This window comes from Eurypyga helias, unplaced genomic scaffold (genome assembly GCF_000690775.1).
Source record: "Eurypyga helias isolate BGI_N326 unplaced genomic scaffold, ASM69077v1 scaffold12053, whole genome shotgun sequence".
NCBI classification, from domain to species: domain Eukaryota; kingdom Metazoa; phylum Chordata; class Aves; order Eurypygiformes; family Eurypygidae; genus Eurypyga; species Eurypyga helias.
The window spans coordinates 1-26,104 of NW_010241989.1; the positions used below are offsets into that span (position 1 = coordinate 1).

Here is a 26,104-nt window from a genome sequence, read left to right on the forward strand (position 1 = left end):
ACAGCGCCCGGCGGGGACTTCCCTGGAAGCCGTGACCCGCGGTCCCCCCGCCCAAGGCAAACCAGCAGCGAGGGGGCAGTTCTCAGCAGAAACGTCTTTATTGGGCTGCACAGCGGGGGTGTGACAGGGGCAGCGGGGCCCGGCGTCAGTATTTGCTGGGAAGGCCCGCCGGTCTGTAGCGGTTGGGGTCCCCGCCGTTTCTGCCCCACGCGTTCGCCTCCTGGTCAGCGCGGGTGTCCTCGGCACCTCTGCCGCTCACGTCGCTCTGCCATCTCTCCCGGGCGTCGCTGGAAGGCAGAGAAAGGCCACCTGAGCCACCAAACCACTCGGCGTTGATTTCCTCACCCGTGTCAAACTAGCTTTCCCGCAGGACCTCTGGGAGCGAGATGCCAGCACATGTTCAGCCCTCGTGGGAAACCCACGGTGGAATCCGTAAATACAGAGAGGGTGGGGAGGCACTGGGACAGGTTGCCCAGAGAAGCTGTGGATGCCCAATCCCTGGAAGTGTCCAAGGCCAGGCTGGATGAGGCTTTGAGCAACCTGGTCTAGTGGAAGGTGTCCCTGCCCATGGCAGGGGGGTTGGAACTAGATGATCTTTAAGGTCCCTTCCAACCCAAACCAGTCTGTGATTCTATGATTCTACTATGGCAGGAATCAAACCAGCAAGGGAAGAGCACACCTTATCTCCAGAAATGCAGAGGTAAGGAATCTGCCTTCTTGGAAGGGCAAGGAGAAAGGCTCGTGTGGGAGGAGAGGCACCATTCCCACAGAGACAGGCCATTCCTGTCTGCTTCCCCCCGCCGTCCGTCTAGGGCAGAGCTCCCGTGCTAAGAGCCAAGCACAAGTTAAAAGGGACAGCACTAACTGGAGTGCCTGAACCCCTACTAACTCACTGTTAGCAACCCAAACACGCTCCGTTACCTGATCACTTTGGCTGCCCAAGCACCACCAGGTCCTCTTTGGGCAGCATCGTAATTCCCCCGAGCGTGGAAATATTTGTCGGCGTTTTTATAGTTTGCCTCGCGCATGTCCCTGTATGCTTTGAACATATCCCACGCCCCTGAAGAAAGCAGAGGAACGGAGATGATGTTGGCTTTGAAGAGTCAAAGCACACGTAACCTGTGCTTGGGGAGGGGGTTCCCAAGAGAAGGGCCCGTGGTGCGAGCAGCTTACCTCCCGCTGCATCCCAGGCGAATCGTCCAGCTTGGCCTAAGTCCGCATCTGCACACAGAATGAAGGAGAGCAGCACAAAGCAGACGCAGAGCCTCATGGTTCCCGGCCCAAGCCTGACGCGGAGCTGTGAGACAGAGGAGCAGTTCCGGAGCACGTTTGAGGGACTGCTGACAGCATCCATCACACCCATAGCTGGGCTCGGGCGGCTGCCCAGCACGCATGGCTACCCAGGAACCTGCTGCTCCCCTCACAGGGACTGATGCCCTCTGTGTGACCGCAAGCTCAGCTCAGGACTACACAACAGAGGCAGATGGACGTGAGAAACTTGCGTTGTAGCAGTCCCTGCCGCTCCTGTCGTGACTACAGAGAAGCCCCACATGCTAAAGCATCAGTCCTGTTCCCAAATACCAGCTAAAACCACTGCATGTAGCTCTCAGATTCAGAATATCACTTACCACTGCAGAAAGGCAAGGCCGAAGGAGCTTGTCTTGTGTGCTCTCAGGCTCAGAGAGGGTATTTATAAGCAATTCCAACCCCTCAAAAGAGGAAATTGGAAAGGTTACCCGTGGCTGGGAATTCCCCAGTACCACTCAAATTCCAGCACAGAAATCATTACAGGAAGCCTGTCCTTGTCCTCACTAGAAGTTCACAGGTCCTGTTACACAATTTTTCACAAAGTTTGTGGTGCTTCTTCAGCTGTCCACGGGACTATTTGCCCTTCATAACAGGCTGAAAAACTGCCTCCAAGACTGAAGTGTGACTCGAGGTGTGCGTGAGTTGGTACAGTTGGCTGAAGGGTGACACTTCTGTTGGGTTGTTGTGCTGGGCAGAGCTCGGAGGAGAAGGTGCCCGGTCAGCTGCACTGTACGTTGAAGCACAAGGTTGGGTCTGTGCCTGTTCACAAGGACTGGTCAGCTGCATTACCAGATCGCTGCAGGATCTGCTAAATGAAATTCCCACCTGTGCTGGGATGACAGGATAGATCCCAGAGTTGATGGAATGGAAAACATGAGTGTTGCTCTTAACTCCACTGCAAAGCAAACCACATACACCGACGTCCCTGCTGGTACTGCTTTAAGACAGCACACACACCTGCTACCGTAGGGAGGGCCTGAACGGTTTGTCCCACCTTTGCTTGCTCTCACAGATCCTTCTCGACGGACTTCCATCTGTCCTGCTGCAACCGCAGCTCACTGGGGTCAAGTGGGCTAAACGATGAGTTTGTGATGGAGCAGTAAACATTTTACCCAAGGGGGAGCTCAGACCCCTACGGCCACAACTGTGCTAGATTTTAAGACTGACGCATTAACTGCCAGGCTCTGTTGGCACAGTTCACGGTCCGAGTACCCGCTGTGCGCTCTGCTCAGGAGCCTACTCGCTGCTGGCTTCCCCTCGTTAACTGGCGCGACTGTTTCCCCTGCAGAAAGCTCTAGGTTTGAGTGCAGCTGCACTGTAGAATGAATGTGCAGAATGCCTCCCTGTGCGTGATCTAACAAGTCTAAGAGAGCTTCTTTAAATGCTGTGCAGAACTGGTACGTGTAGTTACCCCGTTCACAACTCCGTCACGTTAAACAATCGCGGGAGCTGAAGGGCAGAGGCATGAGGTCAAAGAGATGCGCTAACAAACTGAGCTCGTGAACTGCCAGCACCTCACTTCGTGCATTGCTGACTTCAGAACTTAGCTTGAGGGAAGAAGAGACATTTTCCACAGACAGGCCTGGAGTGGCAGGACAGACATTCTCCAGCACGCTGTGCCTCTGGATGGAACAATTTCAGACGTTATCTAAACCCTAACCCAAGGGACAGGAAACCCTGCAAAAAGCAGGGGGACAGACACATAATTTTGTCTCCCACGGGCTATGGACTCGATGCTTAACAGTGTAACAGCTCAGCTACTGCGGAGCCTGGAATGCTGTGTTCTGCTCCAACTCTGCCCACATCCTAGTGACGACCAGGGCCCTCACAGTACACACCAGCTCTAGTGCCTTCTCTGCTGGCTGCGAGTAGCCCTGCCTGTCACCATTTTGGTTTGGATTTAAATAAATACATTTTAAAAAGGGAAATTATGGCTGTAAGTTAGAGCACAGGCTCACTAATGCCCGTGTCATTTTGCCCAGGGACCTAGAACAGGGCACTGACTTCAGAACTGACAAGAAACTCTTGCCTACAAGAGCTCAGACGTGTTTGGACCATCGCTGGTATTTCTGAGCCTTCCGACGCGGTCCACATTCCCCTCAAACCAAAATTTTCTGCAGATAACACAAACATGAGGATAACTGCAAGAAGGTAGGGCTGGAGGGATCTTCAGAGGATCTCAGGTTGCGTCCCCTCGGCTCGTCTCCAGTAAGGAGGGCAGCAGCAGTGACAGCGATGCTGGAGCTCCTTAGAAGTGACAAAGTAGCAGCGCTGTGCCCTAGCAGGAAACAGCCCGAGGGCTGCTTTCCCGTATCCTCTTGGCCTGCCTTCTGGGTCACACCCCTTGGCCCACAAGGAACAAGCTGCAGCCAAAACTGTTGCTTTTGCAACAGAAATAGGCAAGCTGCCCCCGAGCATGCAGAGGGGTCTGAAGGGAACGTTCCTTCCTGGTCTAGCACTACAACACGGGGCAGGTGTTGGGTAAACATAACAAATACAGGGCCCCTGGACACCGTTTTTGGATTGTGCAATCTAAGTAAGTCTCAGATTGAGAAAGAGATGAGGTGAATTCCCAGCTCAGAGTAAAAGAGGTAGTTATTCCTTATTCTGGGAAGTACTAGCACCTTATCCAAGGTTACACGGGCAATAATCACAGAATGTTTGTGTTGGAAGGGACCTTTAAAGATGATCTAGTCCAATTCATTTCAGTTTTGCCATGCGACTGTATGCAATATTTACTAGTTTTGGCCTCAGGTTTATAGACATGTAGAAGGATGAAAAACTTGATCCCTCTTCAGGAAACAGATTGCATATACAGATGTTTATCTTAAATAATATTGATTTCCCTATATGTTTTGATGATGATTCTAAGAGTGGAATCATGTTTTGAGGCAGGTATGAGGGTTTTTTATATATATATTTTTTAAACAACAACAATGCAGCTTCTAGTTAAAGTTGCTCCGGGCAAAGCCCTCTATTCATCTCCGCTTGTCAAGGGTCCCCTCCACCAACAGTCCAGCAAAACCAAAGATGAGCTGCAGCCCACCTGCTCACTGCAGGCTGGCTGGAAGCATCAGCAGTGTCTGCTCAGCTGGCTGCCAAGAGCTCGTAGGGGCTGTAGCTTTATGCTGAGGGCATTGCTCTGCACAGCTGTAACTTCTAAACAGGAGACACTGCCATTTCACAGTCCCTTCACCTTACCCATATGAGATGAAAACACATGTATCAAGAAGAGGAAATAGTGATTTTCCAACTCTTTGTCACAGAGTAAATTCTCAGACTTTATTGACAGCCAAGTTAGTTGAAATCATCAACACACGCTCCCTATGGACACCAAATTTAACAAATGCTTCCCCTTACGTTAACTACATGACCATTAAAAGTAAAAAAAAGCTCTGAATGGAAAGTTACGATTTATTGTAAAAAAACAAAGAAAGCCCTAACCCTCACTCAAACTTAACCAAGTGCACAGAAACCCTGCAGAAGAAAGGGACTTGGCTGTGTACACAAAGCAGAGCAGATAAAGTGGAACCGTTACATATGGAGATAAGGCAGGTACGTTCTGGGAAAGCCAGCCAACCTCCTCCGAGGGCAGCGCGCGCACCCAACGAGCGCGGTACGGCACCGGCACGCTGGAGGAAACGGCGTTAGTTAAGCACAACAGCTCGTTTGACAGCAACAGGCACCGACATCATCCCTGTTGTGTAACCTCTCCACACGCTGCAGGTGCCTGGCTCCTGCTCCAACTCTTACTGTAAGAGCACGGGGTGTTTCCGATAGAAGGATCTGTGCCATTTCCAATGTCAAAATCTAAACTCCAGAAGATCTAGTTTTCTTTTTTTGAAGCAGTTCTGTACTGACTTTTCCACAAGCAACGCTGTTAACAGATAAAAGCCTGCCACTAATTGTCTCCCTGTAACTTCATTTTCTCCAGTGAAGTAAGCAACCCCCCTCTGTGAAGTCTTTCTGGCCATCGAGATGAAACAGACTGCACGCCTCCAAGTCTGAAAATTATATTACTAGGTCCTATTTTGATGAAAACAAAGGCAGTATTTTGCAGCATTACAAGACTACATAAAAAGATGCTTATAAAGAAATATTTTCAAGTTATCTCATGACCAAATTATGGATTTTAATAAAATTTGGTTCCAATGCATGTGGTTTTTGTTTAAATAGCCTCTGTAAAAATTAAATATTGCCCAGACACCATGGCCTTCTGATAAAAATGTGAGAGTCTGACAGTGAAGGGGCTCAGAACTAGAAGCCTAGAAGGAAACTTGCTTAAAGATGTATGAAGTGCAGAGTACTGGTACAAAGCTTAAAAGAAACAAAAGAAAATAAAATCCAAGTGATTTGATGAATCTTCATATTCTAGCAGGTGTTTAGAAAACTTTTTTCTTGGCAGCATCCATCTAAAAACACTTTCATAGACCTTCATATAAAGATTATTTTAAGAAGACAAGCAGCCCTTTCATTTTCCAAAATACCAAAATTCATCATAGAATTACCAGTTAACCTGGACTTCAGTAAAGCCACTGACAGTTTCCCACAGCATTCTCCTGCAGAACTGGCTGCTCATGGCTGGGACGGGTGTACTCTCTGCTGGGTAAAAAACCCTGCCTGGATGGCCCGGCCCAAGGAGCAGTGGTGGTGGAGTTAAATGCAGTTGGTGGCCAGTCACAAGTGGTGTTCCCCAGGGCTCAGTACTGGGGCCATTTCTCTTTAATGACTTTATCAGTGACCTGGACAAGGGGATCCAGGGTATCCTAAGTAAGTTTGCAGAAGACACCAAGCTGGGGAGGAGTGTGGATCTGCCTGAACGCAGCAGAGCTCTACACAGGGATCTGGACAGGCTGGATTGCTGATGGGCTGAGGCCACAGTGTGAGGTTCATCAAGGCCAAGTGCTGGGTCCTGCACTTGGGTCACAACAACCCCCTGCAACACTACAGGATTGGGGACGAGCAGCTGGAAAGCTGCCTGGAGGAAAAGGACCTGGGGATGTTGGGTGACAGCGGCTGAGTATGAACCAGCAGTGTGCCCAGGTGGCCAGGAAGGCCAACGGCATCCTGGCCTGCAACAGGCACAGTGTGGTGAGCAGGACTAGGGAGGTGATTATCCCCCAGTACTGGGCACTGGTGAGGCTGCACCTCGAATCCTGGGTTCAGTTTTGGGCCCCTCGCTGCAAGACAGACCCTGAGGGGCTGGAGTGTGTCCAGAAAAGGGAACAGAGCTGGAGTACAAGCCCTGTGAGAAATGGCTGAGGGAGCTGGGGGCTCCCTGAAAGAAGGGTGCAGAGAGGTGGGTGTCTGCCTCTTCTCCCAAGTAACAAGTGACAGGACAAGAGGAAATGGCCTCATGTTGCACCAGGGGAGGTTTAGATTGTCTATTAGTAATCTCAAGGATCTGTTCCAACCTAAATGATTCTGTAATTCTAATTCCACCGTCCTGCAGTTTGTTGAAATATCACAACTGATGTGCACAGTCATGTTGCACAAACAGATATGGGCAATTGAGAAATATGCTTAGAGTTTAACAGCGAGTTTATTTAACAAGTCCTTCTGTCAATCAGCATTCTTAACCATTAATCCACTCCTGAAAAATATTTCCCTCCCATTTTAAAACTGGGTTTAAAATTAATGTGTTTCAAACGGGCATGACCACTCCACATGATTTCAGAGAGGAAAAAAGTTACCAAAACAAGCACTTCTACCACAACTCAAAGTCGTCGATGTCATTTACAGGATATTTCCAAGGAATGGCTTCTCAGGTTTGCAAACAACCAACCTTAAACACCACAGCTGAATACTTAAGGACTCATATCCTTAACACTTAAGTCATACAGACTCAGAAAATAAATTCAGGAATTTTCAACTCAAAAACCTGTGAGCTTAATTTCAAGATAAATACTGGTTCATTTTGATTTAAGTTCTAGAGTTCAAAACTCATCTCCAAAGGAATAAGGAATAACCATCAACAGTTCCTGGCCAGATACCTGCCAGGTGGAGACTGGCTCCATGCAACTTTTAGACAGGAGTACGTTTCTTTAGAGCACGTTAAACTTAAGAGGCACTTTAATATACAATCATTACAGTAACAAAGTTCCCAAAGTTTTCCAAGTTGTTTTCTATGCTTGCTGAGACCACAAAAACCGGTCGCACCTTTCCAACATGGACTGAATCAGCGCTCTGCAATTAAAGCAAAGAGGAGGGGTGTGGGGGGGAAGTCAGAGTTAACAAAAAAGCTAACAACAGAAAGAACAAGAGAGTTTATTTAGACATGCTTTTTAAAGAAAAATTTGTCAAAAAGGTGACGTGTGTCAGAAATAAGATCATGACATCACCATGCACACATTCTCTGAAAGGGATAGATGAGATCAGGGTCTGTACAGAACTCAGCCAGACCGCTTTCTCCTTCAGAAAAACTCCTTCACATACATCCTTAACGTATGATTTCCTGTTCCCCCATTTTTCATTTTAAAATGCCTATACTGCACAACACACAGCTCTTAATAGAAAAGCTTTCAGCCGAGTTTCAAATCCAACATACAAATGTGAAGTACTTCAATGTTCAGTTAACTGAAAAGAAAGTTTAAAGCACCAAGAAGATCCCAAACAAATAGGGGCATACATGGATCTTCTGTTGATGTGTCATCTTACCTTTGTCTTTTCTCAGCAATTCTCAGTATCTCGCAGACACCAGTAAATCTCTCGGACAATTCTAGTGTCAAGCCACACTCCTGCAAGAGAGGCAAGGCACGATTTGGGCCAACGGCCTTTGCCAGTAGGAGCGCTACGTTCTCTACAGTGACGCAGTCCGGGCAGCTCGGGCTACCATTGCTGACAGCATCCCCATTCTGCGGCCCACGGTGGTGGAAAGCCGTGCTGTGATTTTGTGCAAGATGCAGAAGAAACTTCCATTCTTCTGCGGTCTCTGGAATGGGACCTAGATGTAAAAGGAGTTTGTTACGTTATTTGTAAAACAAGGATTATCCTAAACCTAGTATTTGAAACAGGTCTGTACTGAAAAGGGAAGCTAGCTGTTCTGGTTTTCTCCGTGAAGATTAGGAACACCACACGTTACCAACAAGCAAATTGTGTACAGAAGTGCACTGCCCTGACTGACTCCATGTAAAGGTTCAGTGGTGAACTACACACAAAGCTTCGCAACAGTTCAGTATTTAAGGCTTTGGATTAAGCCAAGAGACAAAGAATAGTTTTGTCCATTTTAGGGCTACTGGGAGTCTAAGTTCTGCCACGCGATACGATGCTTTGCTCGTTGTAACTTTGCGTGTGCACATGCAGTGGAGCTGTGGTGCTGGGAGGCTGGTGACCCTCTAGCTACAACACGAAGTTTAGCTTTTACTCCCAACTCATAAACAACTCTACATTCTTGAACTTTTAAGCAGTTTCCAAGACAACTGATTTCATAAAGCAAGTGTGAAAATACAAGAGTGTAACACCCATTTATGTGTTTCAAATATGCTGCACTATGCCCAGTGCTACCAAAAAACAAACAGAGAAAAAGTTAAACGCAACTCTGGACAAACTGAATCAGTATATAATAAGGGCAGTTCCTATATTACAGAAGTATGTTTACACAGCTTAAGACTCACTAACCATCTTCTCCATTCAACAGGCTCAAATCATCCAAATGAGCAATATTAGTAAAGGCTTCTATTCTTCTATCCAGCTCCAGACAGAGAAAAATATATCCAGGCCAAAATCTTGAATAAGAGAGTAAAGATTTCCAGGAATCAAATACTCAGTCTAAACTACAGACAACAATAATTAAATGCTCATTTAAATATCAGTGAAGACAGAAAGCAATGGAATTTCTTGAATGCCACACATCACTGCAGAGTGGGAACTCGGGGAACACACCTTAGCCAAAAGGGGCATTTGGTACATTAAACTGGCCACTCAGCATTCATTCTCAAAACAGGAAAGGTTAAGTAAACCCTGTCCAAGTAAGAAGCCAGCAGATGGGTTTCACTTGTATCTTTTTGGGGTCAGAATACCAACTAACCAAGTAGCAAGAACTACCAAGCTTTCTTCTTACCCATGTGATTTACAGATGTCAGCCATCTTCCCTTTCGTACCAAAGTCACCCGGGAGTTTAATCAAAAGCAGAATGAGCTGGCTGTAGCCCCACGTAAACAAATGCGATCGTGGCCTAGAAGGTAAGGAATTTTAAAGCGTTAATGGTCATCTTCAGAACATGATGTTCTAAAAAGCAGCACACATCTCTACAGGAAGGGCAGGTATATGAAAAGAGAGAAGGAAAAACCAGTGAGACACTCTCTAGTCTCAGTACAACAGTCACTCTGAAAAATACTACAGTTAAAGTTATTTAATACTTTCGATGGTTCTACTGAACTCTGCAATATGGACAAAGCTTCAGTGGCACCTAAACTGTCATACAAAATCTAAGCCAAAAGCCTGCAGACCCGTTAAAGCTTTTTGCTGCACTCAGGACCTTGGGTGAACCCTACTTTACCTGGGATTTCCTTCCGCATCCACAGTATCGGCTCTTTGTGGTGCATCACGAGAGACTGCCAAGCGCAACCAATCCAGTCGTACAGATTCGGGCTGCAGAAGAGATCTGAGGAGAGGCGACCTGTAACACAAAACACAGAAAACCCCACCAGTTTTAAATGTAGCAGATCTGGAGAAGTAGAGAGTGTGGCAGAATAAAAAAATAATTAAAAAACCCCACAAACACCAAAATATGGATGTAAAGTGAAATACACAAAAGCCTAGAAGTGTTCTATGTTTCTAGAAACTGAGGAGACCACAAAAACCCATCCAGTTTGTAGGTTGGGTTCCCCCCAGTTTTTTGGTTTGGTTCTGTTTGGGTTTTTTTGATGCTGTCTCACCTCGGTACACTGAACCGCAGGCATGGGAACAAAACCAGTTCAACTGAAAATGCTATTAGAAAAACCCTGTTAAAACTAACATCTACCAAAAACGGACAGAACGAATCGGAATCTAATGCTGAAGAACACCAAGCAGATAGCTACAGAAACAGTAAAGAAAACCCCAAACAAACAAACACCACACAGCTACATGATAAAGACAGACACATGAAAACCATTCCATATCCCTTTTACCTTTTATCCTCTGGCTTGGATTTCACCAGACTATCTAAATATGCTAAAAAGTGAGCTGGATCATTCCTGCAAAGCTGTTTGATATCAGAAGGCAAAATAGAGGGGTGGAACTTGATCAAGGGCCGAAGAGCTGTTTCCCCAAATTTTTCATAAAGCCTGGAGAGAGACCATAAAAACTATTTTCAGTACCACACAGCAAAATTACCATTTTTCCATTTTTATCTTGCAAGTTCAAGACAGTACTGAAAGGTGACCGCGTTAAAAGATTCCCAGAAAGCTTCACGACGCGTTCAGTGAACCACTTCCTGCTACCAAGTTAATAACCCCGGAGAAAAAAGAACTGGGCTACAAACCTTTGAGCATGTGCCAGTAAGAGCGGGCTGTCACCCCACGGCCCCAGGTCATGCAGCTGTCTCAGTATCTTCAACATATCTTCATTTTCCATTGCTAAAGCCACTGGACTGTGACAAGTTAGTTCTGAAATAAATCAGTGCACAAGTTACAAGATACGGGCAAGGTTTTTTTCCTAAACACACACACACAGAGTTGTTGTTAAGCCTAAGGACAAAAGTTACCACTGCTTTCATGTAGCTCACAGCAGTAACAACCCAACAGATCCTACTTGTTCATTTCACAGAAATCAACAGCGCTGACCTGTGCTTACAGCACATGACAGTTAAAACGTGACACAGTTAATGCATGGAATAATATTCGTGATAGATGTTACCTTTTTTTTTTTTCTTGTGAGAAAAGATAGCCCACTGAAGGACATATGGCTGGCTGAATGTAACGCAGGTCTGCACCAGTTCTCATATATTACAATTTGCTTCTATTAATAAATAAAAACTTCAGCTTGAACACTGACTTCACAGAAGGCCTAATTCAACACAAACCTTGATCCTGATGAAAAGCAAGTATTAACCTACAGGCACAAGCCACCTCCAACTGAGGACAGCCTGGGAATGCATGCCTTATTTCCACTTCTAGGGCTCTCAGAATCCAAATAGCAAACAGATTCCCAGAAACCCAAATACCACATACCAGCCCTCCAAGAAAGATGCTGTTGTTTGACTACTCTGTTGGTGCCAAATCAATAATCAGACTTGAATTCACTCTTAAAAGAAATGCATAAAGCAGAAGCTGAATGTGGAGAACAGCTGAAGTTCTGTTTTCCAGTATAACCAGGAAGCTTTGGTCCAATAAGGCTAAAGAGGCATCAAAAAGATCAGAAAGGATTTCTGTGGAAAAAGGAAGCTTGATGTGAACAAGCTACTCATTTGCATGGAACCATCTATTCCATTCAGTTTTCCTTCACATTAACTATGTTTCTCTGCAAGTCAAATCTTCCATTTCCAGTGCAAATACTGAAGTCCCTCCTCCTGCCTTGTTTCTAGAAACATGTGGTTCTATGCAAGGTGATTTTGCTCTCTGAAGCACCTGTATTTCTTTTGTAATCGCTACAGTGTTCAAGCAACAAGCTCCATGTAAATTAAAAGGTTGGGAATTGCAAGGTGAGGGAGGAAAGGTAGAGTCTCTCCAAGGAGCCAGCGGTTCTTCCCAAGTTCGCCTTTGGGGGAAAAACACACTACACCTGCAGAAGGAAAATCTGCAGACACAAATAAGTGTCTAAGCTTTTTTCTTTTTTTCTCCCAAACAGACTTAGTTTCAGTTTACTTTAACAACCTGTTCATTAGTTACCTTTCAATCCCGTGATGTACGTCTCCCACACATCAGGGCAGGTCGCGTACGTGGTTATGATACACTGCTTGAGTCTTTTTAAATCCAAAAGAAAGAAGTAGCTTCGCATAAACCTGCAAGCCAAGGTCCACGAAGCTGCTAGTGGCAGACTTCCATCAGCGCGTTCCTCCTCACCATTTCCACAAGAAAACACGCACAGCTCAAAGCACAGTGTTGTCAACTCAACGAGGTCTTTCTGAACAGCCGCTTCGATGACACACGGAGGGGACACTTGAAAGCAGCAGTCCAAAGGTCCCTTCAAATCAGTACCATTTTCACACGTGGCTTTGCTTGCACAGGTTTCATCAGTATTTTCCTTTTCAGTGCAGTCTCCCAAGATACCACTCTCTTCTTTGTCTGCTGGGTCTCCATCAGCTGGATCCAGCCACAGGTTTTCCTCCCGGCCTGCCCTCTCTTCTTCAGCAGACACAGTCTGGCTTTTCTTAACAGAGGAAGCAGAATGCTCCTTGCTGCCAAACTTCTCGTCCAGATAGATAAGCCACTCCTGTAAAACCCTCCTCATACACTGTGGTTCTAACAGAACCAGGGGATCCTGGAGTTTGGCTCTGTAGCATAAAAAAAGAAGTTTGCCTAGTTGTTTGACAGTAACAAGATACCACAAGTGAAGTTTTGTATTTCTTTGTGTACCTCAAATCACATTCCTAAACTTGACTTAGTTGGTTCTTGTTTTTGTGTTTTTTGAGTGCATCAAACAGCGTTTAGGCCACTTAGGCTGTCTACATTTGATACCAGTACATCCAGAGTTCCTCAAGATTTCCTTCAGAACGGATTTTTGTTTCTTACATGTTTTGTCTGGTTTGTGGGTTGTTTTTTTTTTAACTATGTTTGTCATTAGAACAAAAGAATAATGCTAGAATACCTAAATAACTTTTTAGTGTGTTTTGCTTGGTTTTAAATAGGGAAAAAAAATCTTTAACTATACGAGATCCTTTCACATTCTGTTCATAGATGTCTACAACATTACTCTTACCTCTATGTAATTAATAATAGTTAAAAAAAAAAAAAAGAGTAATTTAAAAATAATCAATCGTTTTTCTACCAAAGCCCAATATATCTCTATACACTAAAAAGTTTCCTCACTTACATAGCTTCTGCTGTTGCAGCCTTGAGGTGTCTTAGATGGTCCTCCTCTGGAAGCTGGCAGCTCTGTGGTTCTAACCTAGGAAAACACATCATTTCAGCCTTAGCTGTAAGTATTATCTTTAATAATTTGAGTGAAGACTATTATCTCAGGAAATTTGTGAGGAAGAGAACATTAATTAATTTATTAAAAAAATCAAGCTTTCTAAAGAAGGAACAGCTAAACAGACATTATGAATGAATTTGGCATGAGGAGCAACCAATAACACCATTTTTGCAGCCTTCTATAATAGCTTTTACTCCAACTACAGTATGTTTCATGGCTACCAGTTAAAAAAAGGAATTTTTTTAGGGTGATAAGTGTTTACTCCCCACTCAGAAAGGGCAGGAAATGAACTGTTGGACTCACGTCCACGACTAAAACAAGCCCCATGGATCAGCAATTCTCACATAGTGTAATACACTACGCTCCTGCTCTTCAGTTACTACAGCACCACAGAGACTGCATGCTCTGCCACCAGTGTTCACCGCCTGGTCAGCTTCTAAGAAAGGAGGCAGGGAGAACCAGTGAAAGCCACCATAGTAACAAAGGCAGCTGGAAAACCTAACCCTGAGTTCACCATTCTATTGGAAATGGTAGTTTTTCCTTTAGGCCGCTATCCACAGAATCCCCAGAAAATGCAATTGCTAAGAAAATGTGATTTTGCACTCACTCTTTCTCTTCCTGCTAAAAAAAGTCAACTCCTGCAGCTGCTCATCATCCTTCACTTCTTGCCTCCCTCTAGGATCAGGACTTATATGAAGCGTGCCGATCTTCTCGGTAGTTTTGCGTACAAAGCTGGAAACACTAGGAGCCAGAAGTTGAAATGTTTAAAATGGGAAGCTCAGAACCAAACAAATGGAGCGCTTCCTTTCCATTCAAACCATGATTTCAGAGAACTTTATAATCTGAAGACCTCTAGAGAGAAGGATGAGAGCAGCGGTGAACAACAAGAATAAAACTCATTAAGAAGCTGCTCAAAATTTATACTTCAGTCATGGGTCCATACTTCCAGCACAGAATAAAAACCTGAAGTACTTAAGACTAGGTTTTTTTGCTGCTGGAAAAACAAGGCCCCATACTAACAATAGCATTTAGGAGTTGACATACATTTGTATGCAAATAAATGCAGATTGACTATATTGCATTTTATAAACAGTTTATAAACAGAAATCATCCTTAGAGAATTATGTCCCTCTTAGCAGTAAGAAACTGTTATACAATAGTCCAAGTTAATTCTTCAGATTACAAAGCTCACTAAAAATGTCCTTTCACATCATCAGTCCCTATCCCTTCAGGTATTTTGTTCAAGAGAAAGCCCAGTGAACATACCAAAATCAAATTATTTCCACCACTATGAACTATGTCATCAAGAGTTGAATGGAAAAAAAAATCAGCTTCTACAACTGTTTATGGTTCAGAAAGAATTCAGAACATTGCACTTACTTCTGAATCACAGAATGGTTTGGGTTGGAAGGGACCATAAAGATCATCCAGTTCCAACCCCACTGCCATGGGCAGGGGACACCTTCCACTAGACCAGGTTACTCCAAGCCTCATCCAGCCTGGCCTTGGACACTTCCAGGGATGGGGCATCCACAGCTTCTCTGGGCAACCTGTCCCAGTGCCTCACCACCCTCTCCGTGAAGAACTTCTTCCTGATATCCAATCTCAATATCCTCGCTTTATATTTAAACCTGTTACCCCTTGTCCTGTCAAGCCCAACTCTCTCAGCCTGTCCCCATAGCAGAGGTGCTCCAGCCCTCTGAGCATCTTCGTGGCCTCCTCTGGACTTGCTCCACTCGCTAAAGGTTATTCTGAGATCCCCACACTACTGATATCAGTAATCTTTTTTGTTGCAGGACATAATTCAGACACCTAAGTGATCAAGGGAGGGCTACACAATTTTTCAGACCATCATTATGGGCCAGCAATATTTTAGCTAAGAAACTGACATAACTAATAATTTTTTCCCAGATTTTCATGTATTTAACATTTTAAAATAGCAATTTGATTTCTGCACAAAACAGACACTACCATATTTATTTGCACCAGGCATAAGCTACTATTATTTCATAAACACTTGGGCAATTAAATTAACTGAAGGGAAAAAGGTTGGCAGACCACACAGTATCCTTTGCAAGTGTTTTAGCAATATCCAGCATGCACTGAATGTTTTAATATTTGTCTCCAAGCAACACAGGAAGACTTTGCTCATTCCTCAGAAATCTAAGTAGCAGAAAAGCACAATCCCAAACAATATTCAGGAAGTTTGCTTTGAATACAAACCACAACCAGTTTGCAGCATCACATTAAAAATTCTTAGCTAGGCAAACATTCTTAGCCATTTAAAAACTGAGGTTGAAATCTTGGCTCCACTGAAGTTAACATCAGCTCTTCTTATCTTCATTGGAGGCAAGATGGCAGCTGTACATTCTCTAGCACATCTGACTGCATCTCCAGCGCTTCAGTTCACGTTACTTTTTTGCAGAACAGACTATAACTAAGCCAGACAATGCTACAAATTCAGAGGACAGAAAAAGGAAAGATGTAATGGATGAGTGAACCTCCTGCAAGTTTTACCTTTCTTTGACAGCTTGGAGAGAGACGAGAGGAGATGGGGAACGAAATGACAAAGGAATACTGAATGGGAGAAATGTCTCATTCCGGTCAGCCTCAACCATCACAGATGCATGAGATACATTGTCTAACAAATGGAATTGAAATAAAGAGTCATGAAACAGTGGCCTGGCAAAAATGGAACAGTGAAACAAACTGCAAGTCACATTCATTAATGGATAACCTGCATAGGATAATATTCCAGAATGTGGGAAGCCTGAAAAGTTGGATTTCAAGGGTCATTTTATTACTGTCCTTGAATCTGGCAGGTCTGCTCTGCTAATAGTCTCTTGGCTCTATAACAAGGCAAATAATGATCAACACCTGTGTGAAATCTTCTAAAAGTAGATTTACAGCCCATTTAGAGGACAAAAATCTTTATTTAATCCACTGACAGTTACTTAAACATCTAGGAAAATTAAGTATCGTGGCATACACCAATTCACATTGCATGACTTCCTAAAGCCCAAATCACATATGAACATACAGAGACACATAAGCCATGGTTAACGTATAAATCCCTGTTATTTGAACTGACTTCAAAATATAACTCAACCCATAGTGCACTGGCTTTTGATAAGAACCACAGAAAATATAGAATCACCGACTATTTCCTTTTCACTATTATATCCCTAACAGTATCTATAATGTGTTTTCACTAATAATTTCCTGGTACAAACACACACTGTATCTTTAAGTGATGTAAATAAGAAAAAAAAAAAGATTCTTTTAAGTAAGGATGACACTGCATTTTGTAACAGTCAGCACTGTCTGCACTGTTGCCAGGAAAAGATGCCATCCTGTGACAGGAATTCTATCATCAGAATCTGCAATCTCTCTAGACAGTGCCTAAAGGTCACAAAAGATATTAAGATTTCTTGTAAATAAGGCTGTTTTTGTTCATTGTGCAGATAAGAAACCTAAAAACGTGTGACATCTTACGTAAATGTAAGCAAGGAAACACTAACTCCATTTCTCTTAAACACCAAATCAGTACACATGCTTTCAGAATCATCTACAAGTTCTCTACTTCGAAACAATCAGAATTTGTTCTCTCTTGTTGAGCAGATAGAACCTTTCCATCTCCTAGCACTCAAAAATTACATCCCTTCATTTTAGAGTTTAAAATCAGAAATTACACATTTCCTTCCAAGTTTTCTCAGCTGTTGTTTTTATGGGGATGTAGGTAAAAAGGCAAATGTAAACTTAAGTGCTACAAACAGCACGTAGCTTGGTCAGCAGCTAACACTACTGACAAAGAAAGGGAGTAAACACTAATTCCTACGCTCTTGCTCTCCATGGTGGTTTTCCCCCAACAAACCACCCAAATTCTCTCCATCCTCAACTGGCATCTACGCTCTGCAAAAGCTGAAGAGCAGCTTTTTTACTGGAAAGCCTCTTTACCATACCTGGAACTAAGCCAGCTCCTCATCATGCCAGGGTTATGCATCCCCTCCCAAACCCAACCAGAGCAGAGAACAAGATCCATGATTGTCTCACTCCAGCTTTCATCCAGTGACAGACATTTGCTAGGAAATAAAAAAGCTCCAGGGATGGTCTAAATGTTAGCTAATAACAATCCTATCATCCCTATGCTACTGTACACACAGGTAGGAGATGATCCCCTTTACAAATTCAACTCTGCAGGAAAGTTAAGAACACACCGTAAGCCTACTCTTTTCCCTGAAGAAATTTAAACCCACAGCCAAGGTTAAGAAATTCTTTCCTGAAACCAATACTAGTGGAAGGATAGCATCAGCAAACAAGTCTGATTTGAAGCCCAATTAACACTGGCATAGTCAGCTGATGGAATCTTAGCATTAAAGCTGAAGTGCGGGGGTGGGGAGCCTGGCTTGGTAAAAGCCCTCTGGACCTTCTGTTCTGTTTCTCTGGGTTGTATTTGGTGTAAAGCTTGGAATTCTGTGGAGCCAGCATTTCACCCCAATGTTTCAAAAAAAGAGTTTCACTGGAAGATGGGATGACTGTGTTCCCACTGATGACATTACAGGATCTTATCATGGGTAACAACAGTGGAAAATAAGAGCAGAGTCAACCCAATCAAACGATTGTAGAATAAAAATTGCATCCGAATAATGTATTTTCATTAAGAAACATTACCAAGTTCTACTTGCTCATCTTCCTGGTGTGCAGGAAATTCTTTAAGTCTCTCATCTTCTGAGAACGTTTGACTGTGCAGAGAACATGAATCTTCATCTGACTGACTGCCTCTTCGACTGATAACACGATATATTCCGGAGTCTAAGACACTGAAACTTTCCTGCCAGACAAGGGAGAGGAGTTACACGTTGTGAGAACTGTACTTTCTTGAATGAGTTTATAGTTAAAATAGTTCTGAGTATTTGGACCTTCAGTATTCACCACATGAAACCACAGTTACAATCAACGTGACCTTTACTGAGGCATGATAAGACGCTACACTCAGCTGTGGACAAACTCTTCCGCCTATCAATCTTTGTCCACACCTCAAGCATTAGCCACAAAATAATATGGAAAAAAGGCAGAGGTTTAAGTGCTTCAAGAACGCAAGTAGCAGTATTCCATACCTCTCCACCCCACCTAACTTTAGTAAGTGGCATTATCAGCTACAGTAGACACGGTAAAAAGGAACGCCTCATCTTCAAAGTGAGTAATGAGGCAATTTTAAGCCACAAAGATAAAATCTGCAGGTAATAATTCTGGTACTACCAATACACTTACATGAGATGAAATACTGCTCCTCCTACTGCTGCACGCAGAATCTAGAGGTTCCAACTTTGAAATCAGTTCTTCCAGCTGTGTAATGAGATCTTGTTGGGTTGAGGCATCCAGCTGAGACTTCAAGTGCTCCAGCTTCTCTAGAGGCAAACTTTTTCTTGCCTAAAATTACACAGTGAAACAGAAACACGATTATTATTTCTAATGCACATGTGAAAAGCAAAAGGTATCATGTTTGCAGGCTAATATTCACCCTAAAGTATATTTAGAAAACTTTTTAAAAACTCCAAGAATCTCAATCTCAGAAACCTATGGAACTTAATGGAACAGGGAGACAGGAGGCAGCGAAGCTGCACTGCACATTTACCAATAAGTATTTACTTACTCTGCAAGAAATGACAGAATTCTGGAAGAGACAACAGACCCTGGTGGCAAGTGACCAGAAGCCTCTTCTTATCAGACGCTCTATGCAGCGGTCTACCGGCAGAAGGGAGAGGTGCACAACTTTCCCATTTGTATGCAGACAGAACAACTCACTTTTGTACACTGCAATATCCTGAATATCTGCAAAACCAGATGCACAGAAATATCTAAATGACTGAAATCGTTACTCATTCCTTTCTGCTCCCGAAAGAAGTGAAAACATTATTTCCCATCTGCCTGCAAATGCATACAAAAGCCTAACACACTGTTAGCATAAGGGGCATGGGGAAAACAAACACCGAAGAGGCTGAGTTGGCATCTAACAACTATACAGCACAGTTAAAGTATTAAAAGTTTTCCGAGTTGCATTTCTAGGAAGCATTCAAAAAGTACACTGAAGTCACTGAAAAGTTTCCTTTTCCTCTGAAAGGGGATGAAAAACTAAAGACTGGTAAAGCTGAGAAATACATCACCGAGAGCTTTGAAACAGCAGGAAAACATGTGCCAGTAGAAGAACACTTAGATCTTCTAGCGGTTTTCAGATGACATAGTTATATGCAAACACTCCATGACAAAGGCATTGGAAACTTACACCAAAAGGGGGGGAAAAAGGGGAAGGAAAAGACTGACAGTGACTAACTGTTCTAGAACTATGCCTAAAACCATACACACAAAACCGTTTGAGGCTTCCCTCATCCACCAAATAAGTCCATCCCCCAGCTCCAATATAAACAGGTGCTAGAAAAAACAGATTTTAAGCTTTTGGCTGCCGTATTATCCTTCACAGGACAGCTGACAAGAAACGTGAATGAACAGAAATGAGGAAAAGGATACTGCAGGTTATTACCCCTCACTACCTGATTACTTTATGTTAAGATTCACTCTACGTTTTGTTTCTCAAGCATGTTTTCAGAAGCATGGAGGGAAGGGATGGACAGAGGGTTAATGTTCAAGGATATACGTGACAGATGACAAGGAAAAAGTCTTCTGATCAATGTTCTGCAAGCCAGCTGCAGAAATTGAGCCTGAAAAGTCTCAGTCCCAGGCAAGGACTTCAGAAGTGACAGACTATATTACAAAGCAAGGGTTCTTCGTTTACCTTTTACTTCACTCCAGAGTAAGACTTCAACACTTTGGGGAAGAAAAATATAAATTCCTCTTTCTGTCCAGGTCATCACACAGTGCTCACTGCAAGCAAAGCAGATGTTAATGGTGCAACAGTCAATTGTGGTAGTCACTGCAAAATATGCAGGGATGGCACTGGCTTACAAGCAAGAAGTGAGTTGTTTAACATGATACCTGGAAAACTCACACAGAAAGATGAAGTTGATAATATAAATTACGAGAATATACAACTTTTTTTATTTTTAAGTCTATTTTATCAACAGGAAGCTATGCTGACAAATACTCACGTCAAATACAGTAGCTTGGGAAAAGATAAAGATTGTGCAGAGCAGCTGGAATTAGTATAATGAGGATCCAGCCTGTAAAGTAAAATTGGAATCCGTTACAAGCCTTACAACACCGTTTCCTTAACAGAACATTCTTCACCCTGGAAATACAAGGCTGGCTTAAATAAACATAGTCTTACGAGAGCAGCATTGGTTGCGAGTCACACAGACCTGGAGAATCGAGGCTTTGGCATATTTGGTAACTCAGCTACTGGTTTCCGTTATTAGAGGAGAACACATCTAAGATGACAGCTAGGATTAACGCCTGACTGCGCGAGGAGGCCGTTTAACCTTCTCACTATTAAGGCAGACCTTTTCAGTTAGAAGTCCCAAGCAAGTTTAGCACCAATATCACTCATGTTTCTACCTGAGAGTAACAACAGGGAGAGGTGGTGACGACAGCAGCTGCTTGAACTGATGTGTGCTTTGCACTTCCCCATCAAAGTTCACCTCCCACATCCTTGAGCCAGGTCGAGCACAATATATCAATGGCTGCTGACTCCCACTGTTTTTTCCAACAGGGAAGAAACATGCTCCAAATTCTCCATCTCTCTCTTTGTTACCAATTTTCCAGAACTTCTCTCTAGTGGAAAACACATACGTGTTAAGGCAGCATTAATAAAAGTTCTAATTAATTTTATGTTCTTGAAGAATAAAAACACTAAATCCTTGTTGCTGAATTGGTTCTTGTGCTTTTAAAAAAAAAAAATCTGTAATAAATATAAACTTTATGCAGGCTTTCTAATAAAAGCAAAGGTGCAGAAATAGTAGTTTAAACGAAATATCAGATCATGAGAGTTGGGTTTGTGGGTTGGGTTTTTTTTTTCCAGCAGAACCAGTCAGTCAACATGGTGATGGGAAAGTGATGGAGCAAACGATCCCAGAAACCATTTCTAACCACATGAAAGATCAAACAGGGATTACAAATAGTCAGTACGGATTTACAAAGGGGAAACAGTGTTTATAGCCCTCTACAACAGAATGACTGTCTTGACAGCTGAGAGCAGTGGATGTTGTTAATCTTGACTTCAGTAAAGCTTCTGACACTACCCCTCCTAATATCTTCACAGACAAACGGAGGAAGTGTGAGCTAGATAAACAGACGTGGAGAAACACAAGGTCCTGCACTGGGGGACGGAATAACCCCAGGCACCAGGATGAGCCAACTGGCTGGAAAGCAGCTTTGTAGAGAAGGGCCTGGGGGTCCTGGTGAACAAGCTGACCAGGAGCCAGCAATACACCCTTTTGGCAAATGAGGCCAAGAGCCTCCTGGGCTACGGGAGGAAGAGTATTGCCAGCAGGTCAAGGGAGGTCGTACTTCTCTTCTCAGACTGGTGAGACATGTCTGGAGTGCTGTATCGGGTTCTGGGCTCCCCAGTACAAGAGACATGGACATGCTGGAGCAAGTCCAGCAACAGGCCACAAAGACAACTGAGGGACTGAAGCACCTGTCTCAGGCTGAGAGAGCTGGGCTGGTCAGCCTGGAACAGGGAAGGCTCAGGAGTGGAACTCATCTGATCCCATGTGTATAACTACCTGATGAGAGACTAAAGGGGACAGAGCCAAACTACTCAGTGGTGCCCAGGGAAAGTACAGGAGGCTACGGACATAAATGGAAATACAGGAAATTCCATTTCAACATAAAAAAAAACTCTGTTACTGTGAGCGTGGTGAACCACTGGAAAATGCTGCCCAGAGAGCTTGTGGAGTCTCCATCCTTGTAGATGCTCAAAACTTAACTGGACACAGTCCCACACATTTTACTCTGACTCTGCTTTAGGCAGGAAAATTGGACCAGATGATCTCCAGAGGTCACTTTAGAGACACTGTGTGGCTCCATAAAGTCCAGTATTTTACAAGTAAAACATAACTTGCCTCTCAGTATCACACAAATAAGTGCGTGTAAGTGAAGATATGAGCAGTCTTCCATCCAAATAATCAAGCTGAACAACCCGAGAATCTACGGTGGTTATAATCTGAACAGGAAACATCACAAAAGTAGCAGCAGCCTACAGTTAAAAAGATAAAAAGAAAGAAAACATACAGGGCCTCAGTTCAAAGTAAAGACTATTTCATGAAGTTAAAAATCACAGAATTCAGGAAGGACACGTATGCAAAGAATACACAGACTAAGACAGAGCAGTTCATTTCACCCTCTTACAAAACAAGGCTTCAATGCTTGGAGGCACAGAAGTCTAAATCCTCCTTTTCCCAAAACTGTTATTGAAGGTTTTAGTGGGAAAAAAAACTTCCCTGTAGCATCCTGCCATTTCTTTGCAAGAGTGTGGTTTTTTGTAACATCAAGAGGGGGTTTTATGCTTGCTTTTGTAAGATTTGTGCTTTTGTCTATTCTCTCCCACAGGTACTTTCAGCCAGCAAACAGTTTCATGGAGACAAGCCTGAGGGATTACTTGATAGAATAGAAAACTTCCATTTTTGATAGCTTAAACCTGTTTTCTTTGTTAGGAATGTGTCCATTGCCTCCTTCAAACAAAGTGCATTACATGAGAGATTCAACAGTCCACTTCCATTAATGGGCACGAGCAGACATATTCCATGGCCTCCTTTCCTTTTCCCTCTTTTCCCTTCCCAGCTGTCAAAGCTACCCGAACGTCATCAGCTGGCAAGTTGACTCTCTTCTACTTTACTAAGATAAACAAAAAGATTCCACACACCATCCCCTGGGAACCTCTTCATCCCAAACAAAATATGCAACATTTTACCTTTCCTTGTTTGGACGTGTTAATCTTGATGGCTGACACTTTTCCCACATGATCTCCTACAAAAACACGGAGGGCAACTGTATCCCAACACAGAGCTGTGACTTTTCTGCCCTTATGCTCAGAGGAAACATAAATCCGTTCTGGCTTCCCACGACGTTCCTGATTCAGCTCCCAGACTACTACAAGACCTTGGCTACAACAATTAAAAAAGAAAATACAATTAGAGGATAATTCTCCTAATGTTTTCTCACTGATAAAGACACATCATTCCAAAAACCACGAAAATCTAAGCAAAGCAGCACATCTCAGAGGTGGTTGTGTTTGAGGTTGTGCGCTTTCAGGAAGTGCCACACTTAATTCTGAAGAAGAGTAAGTGTCCTTCCTTGCACTCATATGATGTATCAGCAGTACTTATTCTGGAACAATCATTCCAGAAAAAACAGGTAAGCAAACTGTCTGTGCAGGGGATTCTTCTGTAGGGGCCTCTACCAGTTACTTCCCTGCACCCCTCCAAGATGTTCTCAGCAGGTGTCCAAGTTTGAAACTGAGAAGCTACTGAAAAATATTTATCTAGAATTCAGGTTTGCAAGCACATTACTCACCTGGTGGCAACAGCAACATAGTCTTCATCATGTAAACAACAGGCAACCCGGGAAACAGCACCTTCCTGAAGGCAAGCATGGGAGTAAGTGCAGTCAGAAGTTGCTCTTGTACCGTCTTCACCGCTGCGCAACTTTCACCTCTAAGACATAAACTCGATTCATGTCAACAGCTGCTACCACTTCGCTGTGATGTGGGTTTCCCTTTTCTGTTCGGGTTTTGTTCGCAAACACCAATTTTACTCTAAAAAGATGCAGCTGACAACATGACAGCATCGAGAAGTGACTGCAGTTCATTCTGATTTGGAAAACAAAGAAATCTGTCTCCTGACCTCACACCTATGGAAATTGTTTTGCCAGAACTAAGCAAGATGCTTCCAACGAAAAAAAAAAATGGCTGTATTCATATTACAGTGGGAGCAGCAGCAGCCCCCAGGAAATACCATCTGGCTGTAGAGACAGCAATCCCTGTTCCATGACCTCTTCCAGCAAAAGCACAATCCAAAAGCCTATCCTTTCTCTGATTATCCAGGTAGTTCATAGTTTGGACATGCAAACACCAGTAGTTACCAACACGTGAGTTGCTCTGGTTTCACATTCAGTTTATTCTAATTCTTAAATATTTGGGTGACATTGCTGCTGTTAAAAGCAAGAATTTGGGCGGGTGGGAGGGAAGGTCTGATTCTCTCAGGTAATTCCTTTCACACCTCATGAAATCTATTACAGCACATGCTCTGGGGATACACTCCAGGACCACAGCCTTTTTAAAAAGGAGCAGTCCAAAATTTCACTTCATTTGGACAATTCAGCAAGCTGAAAATGCCTGTTGACTCTTAATAAAAATTAACTTGAATCAATGTCTCTTTCCCAGTCCCATTTTCCCTGGGAATTTTCATATAGAATTCTTTACCCTTACCTTATGAGTGAGAAAGAGTCTTTGCTTCCAACCATCCTTCTGTATAAGGTTCAGTCCTCCTCCTGAACTGCCTAGAGCTAGCCATCTCTTTGACACAGCTATACACGTGCACTGGAGGAATAAAAATTATAATGCACAACATGACAGCTAGTAAGTAGTAATAACAGTGCCTTTTTCTTGCATTATTATGATAATTTTTAAAGGCTTCATTGTTTGCCAGCTGTGTGTACCGCTCCCGAAATACTGGCAGCACAAAGCTATTAGAACAGCACACACTGCAACTGGAGCAAACCACAGAAGACAGCAACCATGTAAGGCTGTATTACTGACCCCACAGCTGCATTAAGAAAACACACACACAGAGTAATAGGAAGCTTTGTCTTCACTACTTCTTCCCAAAGTGTCATGTCCGCTCCCCTCCCCCCCGGTAAGCTAGCGTGCACACACCCAAAACAAATGAGATGAATCCTGTAGGTTAATCAGATAATAAAACAAAAAAGGTCATTATCTGAACTTAAAAGAAAACGACCAAAACCACCTAATACCACAAACTTACCTTCAGACGACTAGAATCCAGCCTGAGCGCAGAAAGCAACGGATCCAAACATTCAAACTCCGCCAACACATGGTTGTAAGAGTCTGGAATTATTGGCACAGAGGCCATTGATGTACAAGACCAGCACTACTCATTCATTGGTGTATTACAACTTCTGCTGTACCTGCCAAAATAAAGAAAGATCTTGATTGATTCACTTTCCAGTACTGCATCTCGTTTTGTGTTTGAAGAAACACACAACGTCTTCCGGTTCAAACAGCATCAGGTTTCAGTTCGCCAAAAAGGGCCAAGGGCTGCAAAATTAGACCCCCGCTTCATTTATGAGTTTCTGTTGAAGTTCATTTCAGAAAACTTAACAGGTATCAACCTTAGAAATATTTAAAATGTAGCTGTAAGATATATTTACATCCACCTATGAAACAAGTTCTGTCTACCTGTGGAAAAAGCCTTGGTTTACAGTAAAATGCACTTCCCCCCACAACATGCACCCTTGATTTTAAACTGACTTTCTCAAAGATAACATTTTTCCAGTGACAATTCATACCTACATCATTTTCTCCCCCAAAACTAAATTTAAGGACTATTATCCTCAACTGATACCAAGTTTAGAATCATGTGCCTTTGTGCATTTTAAATACAACTATACATAAACACGTGCAAATTATCCTTTCCACAGTACAGCCTTTCCAGCACACAAGATAGATAACGGTGAAAATTAAGAAGCTGCAACCTCACATATTTTTCTTAAAACAGCATATATTAAAAGCATCTCTTGTTGAGAATTTTTTCAAGGTTAGACCTCTATG

General features: G+C 43.3%; 2 protein-coding genes across 2 annotated transcripts; both read right to left on the reverse strand.

The window, feature by feature from the left end:
* Nucleotides 1-145: 145 nt before the first annotated feature.
* Nucleotides 146-1,270, reverse strand: LOC104504800 (serum amyloid A protein-like). The gene is made up of 3 exons (XM_010148934.1): nucleotides 1,174-1,270; nucleotides 922-1,060; nucleotides 146-287 (listed from the first exon to the last, which is right to left on the reverse strand). The coding sequence occupies exons 1-3, from the start codon at nucleotides 1,268-1,270 to the stop codon at nucleotides 146-148; spliced, it is 378 nt and encodes a 125-aa protein (XP_010147236.1).
* A 6,163-nt stretch (nucleotides 1,271-7,433) lies between these two features.
* On the reverse strand, nucleotides 7,434-25,406 carry HPS5 (Hermansky-Pudlak syndrome 5). The gene is made up of 22 exons (XM_010148935.1): nucleotides 25,299-25,406; nucleotides 24,743-24,853; nucleotides 23,830-23,894; nucleotides 23,228-23,420; nucleotides 22,376-22,513; nucleotides 20,872-21,083; nucleotides 20,466-20,537; nucleotides 20,153-20,241; nucleotides 19,016-19,194; nucleotides 18,634-18,792; nucleotides 18,034-18,193; nucleotides 15,880-16,003; nucleotides 13,966-14,103; nucleotides 13,261-13,335; nucleotides 12,117-12,721; nucleotides 10,772-10,895; nucleotides 10,419-10,574; nucleotides 9,806-9,925; nucleotides 9,368-9,481; nucleotides 8,926-9,032; nucleotides 7,966-8,251; nucleotides 7,434-7,494 (listed from the first exon to the last, which is right to left on the reverse strand). The coding sequence occupies exons 1-22, from the start codon at nucleotides 25,404-25,406 to the stop codon at nucleotides 7,434-7,436; spliced, it is 3,396 nt and encodes a 1,131-aa protein (XP_010147237.1).
* Nucleotides 25,407-26,104: the final 698 nt, after the last annotated feature.